The sequence below is a fragment of the Centruroides sculpturatus genome, unplaced genomic scaffold (genome assembly GCF_000671375.1).
Source record: "Centruroides sculpturatus isolate CEXI.00-Female unplaced genomic scaffold, Cexi_2.0 scaffold1340, whole genome shotgun sequence".
Classification (NCBI taxonomy): domain Eukaryota; kingdom Metazoa; phylum Arthropoda; class Arachnida; order Scorpiones; family Buthidae; genus Centruroides; species Centruroides sculpturatus.
In genome coordinates, this window is record NW_019385581.1 from 45,188 (window position 1) to 55,276 (window position 10,089).

Sequence of the window (10,089 nt, forward strand, 5' to 3'; positions counted from 1 at the left end):
GGTGGCGAGCAGGGCAATCGCCCGGGGCCTCGCTCTTGGAGGGGCCTCGCGCAACAACCAAGTAGAAAAAAGTTGATATTTAAAACTTTTTATTTTATCCTTGGCTATTAGTTATAACAATAAAATAAATTTAATTTATAGTACAGTATATATTAATATTAATAAGTGCCTACTATTTCAATTCACATACTTTGCACAAAGGACAAGGGCCTCGCAAAGTTCTGCCGCCCAGAGCCTCGCAATGGATAAGGCCGCCGCTGACTTTACACATGACTGTGAAATCTAAAAGACATAAAATGTTAAATACAATGTATAAAATAAATGATATCCTATAAAATTCTGCTGCAATCTTTTATAAAAATAGTTCTGAAACGTTTATGCTTTTGGCAACATAACATGAAACAAACACATGATTTAAGTATAATCTAATATGGAACGTCAATTCCCTTTTTCTATATTTGTCGCAATTCTCAAACTATTATGCAAAATTGATGAAATTCATTTTTCTAGAATTGAATATATAAAAACCTAGCTGTTTCCACTCTGTCAATTAATTTCTTTATTGGAAAATGAAGCTTTTATTTACTACACCTGTCACAGCGGTTAATACAAAATAGAACAAATTAAAACAATAAATTGTTTTCTATTCAGTCAATCCTTTTGACGATTTAGTAATAAGGGAATCTGAAGTTAATAAAAAAAATTTACACTGACACAATTCATCTGTATTTGATTCGAGATGTTAAGATATACGTTTTATAAGTGGAAAATAAAATAAATAATCTTACAACTGTGTTTAATTGACAAATAATATAAACTGATGATCCATATGTCCCATAGAACCAATGTTCGCCTTTTCTACTTCTATTCTAAGTAAAGGATGGGAACGAGTCGGAATGAACTTAATTTATTTTGTAAACGAAAACGAAAACTGTTTAACAGTGTCAGTGCATATAACAGTTTTACTTTAGTTAAGGGAATAGATGAAGTTAGCTAAAATTTTTAGCAACTTAACACTGCAAACAGGTCTCCACCATAAAACTTCTTTCTTACTAGCGCCATGTAAAAAAATAAAAAAAACAACATAACATAACTTTCCTATTGTTTCACATTTATAAAACAATGTGTATTTTATTTGTTTTATTGGTTATATTACATAGTGTGTTATGAAAGTAACTTGTTAAATATAGTTAAAAATTATTAAAATGTGAAACCGTTATATTAAAACAAATATATGTTAAAAAGTTTTATATGCAATAAATTCTATTAATCTCAACAAACACAAGACGAATTTTTCTGAGTTGCTGAATTTTTAAGTTATCAATTTCTCTAATCATCGACATGAAAAACAAGAAGAATGACATAAAATGTAGTAATTTAGTACAATACACCCTATAAAAAAGTTTACTCAGCTGAGATTATACAGCTGAATTACAGGAAATAAAATTTAAAAATTTGTACTGTTTGATATGTATTAAAGTTTATTCTTTAAAATTTTACTTTTTATACAGGGTGTATTTTTTGAGAGAATGAAATATCTTAATTGGATCTCATTATTTGGAAAAAGGTATAGAAAAAAGTTATAGGGTGTCAAAGGGGCAATAAATTGGTTACCTGAGACGTGATCTTGACCCTGACATTCAAGGTCATTTGGAAGTCGAAACCGTTTTTTTTTTCAATGGGAACACATATTTTTACCCCAGAAATGGATAGAGCAGAAAATTTTACATTCAGATATACCCTTGATCTTAAGGTCTGGGTAAAAAATCAAGCTTAATTTAAGGTTAAAGTTAAAGGCTTATTTTAATGAAAACCATACATTTATTACTGGAATAGACAAGGAGGTAAAATTTACATTTACATGGAAAGAGTGAAAAAATTTCACAATCAGCTATGACCTTGAGTATTCCGATCTCTAAAAATCATCTGAAGCTCGATAATTTTAAGTTCAGCTCAACAAATGCATCGAAGGTGAAAAGCATCATTTTGAACATTTGTCATAAAATTTTCCGCAAAAGCAAAATCTCAATCAATGGTGAAAAGTAAACATGCACCCCGATAGTGAAAAGCAAGAAGATTAACTGGAAATAAGCACTATAAAGGGTGCAGAAAACTACTATGTCTACATTGTTACTCCTGGATAATGGTAAAAGTAGTGAGTACTTTGAAAGATGAAAGTAATAAGGTTGTAAAAAAATGTAAATTTTACCTCCCCATCTATTCCAGTAATAAAATTTATGATTTTCATTAGAATAAGCCTTTAAGTTTAACCTTAAAATAATCTTGACTTTTGACCTAGACCTCAAAATCAAAGGTATATCTGAATGTAAAATTTCCTGCTCTTTTCACTTCCGGGGTAAAAAATATATTTTTCCATTTAAAAAATGGACTCGACCTACAAATGACCTTGAAGGTCAAGGTCAAGATCACGTCATATTGAAGGTCAAGGTCAAGGTAATATTTGTGACTCAATCCTTAACTATACAATTATATTTCAGGTTTAACATATCTAGATTATAGTAATAACTATTAAATTTTTATCACAAAAAAGGATATTTTAAAAAATTACTTTCAATTATACTTAGAATAGATGAATTTATTTATTATAAAAAAGACAAACAAAATTTTATTTCTAAAACACAAAAATTTGTTTTATTTGGGTCTCTAATTAATAAAAAAATGACAGAACACCATTTTATTTGACTAATATATTTATAAATAATATGTAGTCCAGAAAGTAGCCAATGCGCCAAATGATAATTTTTATGCTAAACTAAAAAAAGGTAGCGAAATTTGGCGCAAAGTAGCCAAATCTTGCAATGCTGTAAAGAATACTAAATAATGCTGGACATGGAACTCAAAGGATTGTAGACCCAAATTTGAGAAAAGGAGAGAAATGTTAAAAGAAAAAAAGTAGTAAGAAGGTTGGAAAATTAAAGGTCAATATTTGCATAAGAGAAGGTCTGTTTAACCTTTCTTACTGCTATTTATCTTTTGGCCTTTCTCTCCTTTTCTGAAATTTGGGTCTATAATCCTTTGAGTCACAACTTCAGCATTATTTATTATTCCTTCGTCATTCACACATCTCCAAGTATTTAAAAATATTTTTTTTTCACTCAAACATGAAATATGTATAAAAGTTTACAGCTTTGTGAAACTTGTTTTTTGAGTTTATGCCGTCGAAATAAATAAATAAAAATAAATAAAACAGTTTGTCGATTCTATTTGCACGTTTATTGGGCCGCATGCGGTCAGCAGGCCATGGGTTGGACACCCCTGGTCCATACCTTTTTTTAAAATAATGAGATCCAAGTAAGATATTTTATTGTCTCAAGATAAAAACACACTCTGTATAATGAAGAGTATCTTATTAATTAAAATTTTTGTAATTTTCCTAAAAATGTTGAATAACTGCTTTCGAAAAAATTTTTTCGTGTTAAGTGAAGTCCGAGTTATTATTGCAGTTTACTATATTTAAATCGCCATTTTATGATTGTAAGAAATATTTTAAGTTGTATGAACCCAAAAGTCAAAAATACTTTTTCGATTTTTTTTACCAAGTTAACACTAAAAAGGCTTTTTATTAAATCCAAACACAACACCTTATGTTACAACATAACATTTATTAATTGTGTTTTGATTTAATTTTGCTGTATGGTTTACTTGAATATTAATATGGCTTTTTTATTATTGCATTTCTCCATATTAATTTAGTTGTGTCTGTCTAAAAAGCCTAAAAAATTATTTTAAAATTGGAGAAAAATTGCATAGCGCATGAAAAACTATTCATATACGATCAGTTACTTCATATCGTTTTTTTCTCTAACAATGTAAATTACACAGGATTTGATAAAATGCGGGTTTTTTAATTATTTCTATATAATTTGTTCAAACATATAAAATATAAAAATATGATATTTTCAAATTGCTTTCGATTACTTAGGTTACATCTATCGACATTTCTATTGGGTAAAATTTTATAGGAAGATATTGCTTTTCAATGTTGAGGTAGTAAAGCTTTGTTCATTTTCTCCTGAAAAAATAGTAGACCCAGCTTACATTTCACTGCAAACGACAGTAATCCAAAAACACAACTTCTTCCTGATGTTATCGTTATACATGAATAGTCTGAGCATTACGCTATCAGCGAAAATTGCCAGGATGCTTGTTTTCTTGCAACAGAAGTAGACTATCTTTTCTCTTCTTCCTAACTGAAGAAAAGTGTATTTTCTATGGAGGTCTATCATCACAAGGTTCCAGAAAAAACATGAGATTTATGCCAAGATGCAACAAATATACTTTGTGAGGGACGAACAGACCCACAATAGAGTGTTATTTTAAATTTTAATTTGGAAAATATAATCGGTTAAATTCGAACGTTTTATCGAGTTAGGCTAAAAGCCATAAAATTTATTTCCCACGGAGTTTGTTCCTTGTTGAGTCGAATCAAGTTAGTCAGGGATGTGTCACCAGGAACTTTTGATAGAGAATCCATATTGGACGTGCGACCGTTAAAGGCCATCACCTGACCTCATGGAAAAAAACCCAAGAGAAAAAAAAAAGAGAGAAAAGAAAACGATCCCGAGGTCAGTCGTCATCCGAAGTCCCTCTACAGAAGTCGTCATTAAAAGCCCGCCCGACGAAGTCGTCCTCCAAACCATTAAAACCGTGCCCCAGGATTAAAACTGTAACACCGAATTAAAACCGTGACCAGGATTAAACCCGAGAAAAACATTCGTGCTGGATTAAGCCTCTACACTCCTCCGTGCCTCCACCCTAGTGAACGGACAAGATTCTGATTCAAGATTCAACGACAAGATTCAAAGAACTGTCCATCCAAGAACTGTCCATTCAAGATTCAAAGAACTGTCCATCCAAGAACTGTCCCTTCAAGATTCAAAGAACTGTCCATCGACAAGGTATTTATCAACCCGCGATTCGGTTGTAAACTCTCTCTCTCCGCGGCCTAGTATCGTTAAGAACAATAATATCCCGATAGTATTTANTTTTTTTACCAAGTTAACACTAAAAAGGCTTTTTATTAAATCCAAACACAACACCTTATGTTACAACATAACATTTATTAATTGTGTTTTGATTTAATTTTGCTGTATGGTTTACTTGAATATTAATATGGCTTTTTTATTATTGCATTTCTCCATATTAATTTAGTTGTGTCTGTCTAAAAAGCCTAAAAAATTATTTTAAAATTGGAGAAAAATTGCATAGCGCATGAAAAACTATTCATATACGATCAGTTACTTCATATCGTTTTTTTCTCTAACAATGTAAATTACACAGGATTTGATAAAATGCGGGTTTTTTAATTATTTCTATATAATTTGTTCAAACATATAAAATATTAAAATATGATATTTTCAAATTGCTTTCGATTACTTAGGTTACATCTATCGACATTTCTATTGGGTAAAATTTTATAGGAAGATGTTGCTTTTCAATGTTGAGGTAGTAAAGCTTTGTTCATTTTCTCCTGAAAAAATAGTACACCCAGCTTACATCTCACTGCAAATGACAGTAAACCAAAAACACAACTTCTTTCTGATGTTATCGTTATACATGAATAGTCTGAACATTACGCTATCAGAGAAAATTGCCAGGATGCTTGTTTTCTTGCAACAGAAGTAGACTATCTTTTCTCTTCTTTTTAACTAAAGAAAAGTGTATTTTCTATGGAGCATCACAAGGACCCAGAAAAAATGAGATTTATGCCAAAATGCTACAAATATGTTAAAATATACTTGAACCGGTCAGGTTGGTCTATATGATTTCTGTTTAAAGCAGACTTTATTTACAGCTCAGAGGAAGATTAGTAAGATCATGTTTAGGAAAAGATGATATTTTTGCAATAATAAAATGCCAAAAAGTATAGACTTCTTAATCTTCTTTCTGTGATAGTAAAGCCTTTAAAAAATAACTTTGACCAGACTCGAGTGGTCTGCTGATAAGTTTCAGTAGCTGGACAAAAATTAATTTGGTATCAGAAAGCATAAGTTAAGAAAAGATGTCATGCCATTACAGATATAAGAGAAACCGGACTGAATAGTAAATCATTCACTACTACAATATTTTTTGATATAAAAGGAGCTTTTGGGAACTGCTATTACTTTAACATATTTAGTAAAATTTTCAATTTATATTTTCCCAAATATCTTGTTTTTTTAATTCGTAACTATGAGAAAAAGTAATATGAATCATCACTCTTACTTACATAATAAACTTCTTACTAATCTCACCCTCAAGGTGGACTCTTGTCTCTCTTTTAAAAAAGTGGTTTTGAATGCACTGTTAAATTTAAGCGTGACAATTCTATAAATGTTCAAGTTTATGCGATGACCTTGTCGTCATGTGTTAACATAAGGGCATTCATATTGTGGAAAATAAATTATAACGAAAAATGTTGTGTACAGTATCTAAATGAGCCTTTGTTAATTATATCCAATTCTGTACTACTAACACCAAAGCTATGTTCTTCACTAAGAAGTATGAAGGTACATACCCAAATATACTAATAACCAGCCTGTAATGTGTCAAAATATCTCTACGTGAAAGCATTCGATTTAGACCATTTTCATGACTACTGGCTCATATATACAAGAGAAATCTTTTTCATACATTACGTTTTCTCAGTACGTACACTATGTAGCACCGATGAAATTATAACATGCGTACAGTGCAGAAACACGATTGTATCATAAAACTGAGAAATAGCAATATCAGAGAATATGTGAAGAAATGTTGCGACATTTTATTTTTATTGGAATAAGAACGACGTTAGAAATTTGAGTGGTTATTCGAGTTTTTCATGCAATTAATAAAGAGCCCATCGAAATGCGTCAAAAATTAACGAAAAGACAGGTTGACAAAATTATTCATATTGTTGTGCAAAAATAGAAGACCATACACTTCAAACTATGACGTGGTCATGCATTAGAAATGCCAACAAGCGATTCATTTCCATCTACTTGACAATTTGATTACGATTCTTCCTAATTTGCATTCGTTTGGATTAAAACGATTTTTATAAATTGCAATGTTGCAGAAAAAAATGGGATAATCATATTTAATACGCACAAATTTGGATCATCAATTTCGAAGTGATTGTACCTAACATTGTGGCTGGGGTAAATATATTAACTAACATTAACAATAACCACGATAAAAAGTAGCATATATTGCATGTTTTATATGATGTATGTTACATTTTTGCAAGAAAACATCTTGTTCATAAATCACAATTCCTCCCGCAGATTACACAAATTTATCAGTACAAAATTAACGAAAACTTACTCTTATTACAGAGTAGTAGGAAAAAGGCAAAACACCATCCATGTTATCCACATCTTTGGAAAACCGATTTAAGATTTTACCTAGAAAATTTCATAATGTTATTTATAAATTAAATTACTTACTTATGTAATTTATTTTTATTTTAGTATCGTTATTATTTAAACCATGTGCTAAGCAATATATCTGTAAGGTAAAGTTAGTCTTAGATTTTTGTACCTGTAACTTTGTACAATAAACTTATTTGTCAACACAAACTATTTAACTAGAGCGTTTTTACTGTGTATATTATATATACACAGTAAAAACCGTAATATATGCTTATAAAACGCTAAGTATGAAGTTAAACTCATATAACAATTACAATTGCTTAAATTTCAACAATTTCCTTGTTATAAAAACGTAAAATCTTTAAGAAAGATTCTTCTTCAACTTTCCTTCAGTTTCAACGTCTGACATCCCTTAGTAAGATTTTACTGCAGAAAATTGGTATCCCTTTTATTTTAAGTGTTTCTACATACCTTATTTTAAGTGTTTACAAATATCTTATTATTATACTGTGTTTTCGCACATCGTAACAAAAAAACAAAAATGCAATTTTATGATATAGCATGAAAAGTGTATCCCAGCTGAAAGAGAACCTATTGTTTCTTGAATGCTTTATCTTGACGGTTTCATTATCCTGATGTTTTTCTCTTGTATTACCTTGACAGAGAAGGTACTGAAATAAGGTTTTAAAAATTTGGCATCTTATAAAGATAATTTGTTAATTATCCTTTCATTAATTAAATGCATGACAATGTTACATGAGTTTTTTCAAGAGGAAAATTTTATAAAGTTGTTTTCACAACACCTAACATGTAATAAATACGTAAATATTTGAGTTGCACAAAAGATATTACGAAAGTTGCGGCCGATGTTTACGAGGAGAGAACGTGTATGTCGGACGTTCTGCACCACCATCCTGTAAGCCTAGAAGTTAGACAACGGCGTTTGGAACGACGAGAATGATTCCACTGATGTTCCAACCGCCATTGTTAAACTTCTAGGCTTACAGGATGGCGGTGCAGAACGTCTAACGTACACGATTTCTCCTTTAAAACTTCAGCCGCAACCTTGCTAATAAACCAGCACGAGTTATTCAACTTTTCTGACAACATTACAAATTTTTGTACTGCGATTTTTTATCATATTTTATTTTAAAGCTTTTATGTTTTTAACTATTATAAAATGGCAAAAAGCTAAATTTTCAGGTAGGAATGGGTTAAATAAATAATTGTAAATGCTAATAATGAGAAAAATCGACATTATCTCCAATCTTACTAGACACACTCATAACTCCAATTATCTTGCACTTCTTGTCCTTTGAGCACCAAAATTTAATAGCATCAATCTGCTAATAAACAAACCTCCCTGAAAAATTTCATAAATTTTTGACAGAAACAACAGGAAATTTTAATCTTCAAACACGGTGAACAAATTCATGCTCTTCTATACACTATTTTCATACATACAGAAACAACCTACAATTTTTTTTCTTTTTTGCATTTTTTGACATCTCAAGGTGTCTTAAGTACAAAAATGAGAATAATCTTGAAGGTCATATTTTGACCTGGCGTCATACTTTCCCTCTGTTACGTATAGAAACTGGAAAAGTAATAAACACGCTATTCTTAGACTAATAAAATGCTTTTATCTCACAGCTGCCACGTGACTAACATTGTACACAAAATTTTGAGGAGCTTGCAAGAGTGCTGTGTTAGTGGTGTCAAACATAATTAATGTGATTCATTAAAATAACATTGTAGAATAAATAAGTCTCTAAAGTATAATATTATTTATATTCAATGCTTTTTCTTAATGTATGAACCAAGTTATATTTTATTCCAACAAGTTTTTGCGTTTTTATTTTCAAAATGAAATTCTTGTGCTAACAATTGTCACACCGCTTTGTTGTGACTATTTCATTGAAAAAAGTTTAATTTTACAATTTTACAAATTGTACACATTTTGTATATTTCGTTGAACTGTCATTCAGTCATGTGTACCAAGTATTTATTTAGTAACATTATTATGATTTTTAAAGTAATAAACTTTTCAATGCGCATACGATATAATATGCTAAATGACAAAATTTTGGTGGTTCCTGCGTTATTTCTTCAATATGTTAATTTTTGAAAGAAATAATGATTTGTTTAAAAATCAAACAGAAATTTTAATAGGCATGAGTTAGTTTTATTTATTCAAATTATTTGATAGTTGGCAAAGCAAAAGAAATATTAATTCATACATCTACTACTCGATACTTATCCAAATAATTCTTTTTCCAAATGTTAAATAGTACTACAATGCATACTCAAAAAATATAAAAATTTACTAGGAAAAAATATCGTCATCATGAAAATTATATTTAATAAAATAAATAATTTTACGTACCAACAGGATTGTTATCCAAAAATGATATTGGAGTGCGAGTAATACAATGGAACATATTGTTGTGCAGCTTAGATGATGCAGCAGTCAAAAATTTCAACAATAGTAAGCCAGAAAGTGCCATCGTGAGAATTACTGCACATATCAGTCCAAAGTAAATATATACGTTCAACTCTTCACTATAGTATAAATCTGTATCTTTACTATTGTTAAAATTCGTTGTTTTAAACGTAAAATTTTGGATTTTTTCTGTACTTTGTCTATACATTCTTTTGTTACGCAACCTGAAAATCAAACACGAAATAACAATTAAATATTTTAAATTTTTCAATATTTATTTTACATGCAAGA

At 30.0% G+C, this 10,089-nt stretch overlaps 1 protein-coding gene across 1 annotated transcript in view; it reads right to left on the reverse strand.

Annotated features, from left to right (window-relative positions):
* Positions 1–10,089, reverse strand: part of LOC111640312 (multidrug resistance-associated protein 4-like) — a 92,167-nt gene that overhangs the window by 20,830 nt on the left and 61,248 nt on the right. The window contains exons 22-23 of the mRNA XM_023386321.1: positions 9,742–10,022; positions 7,309–7,388 (exon numbers count right to left, since the gene is read on the reverse strand). Of these exons, the coding sequence (XP_023242089.1) occupies positions 7,309–7,388; positions 9,742–10,022 (361 nt within the window). The remainder of the gene's footprint in view (positions 1–7,308; positions 7,389–9,741; positions 10,023–10,089) is intronic.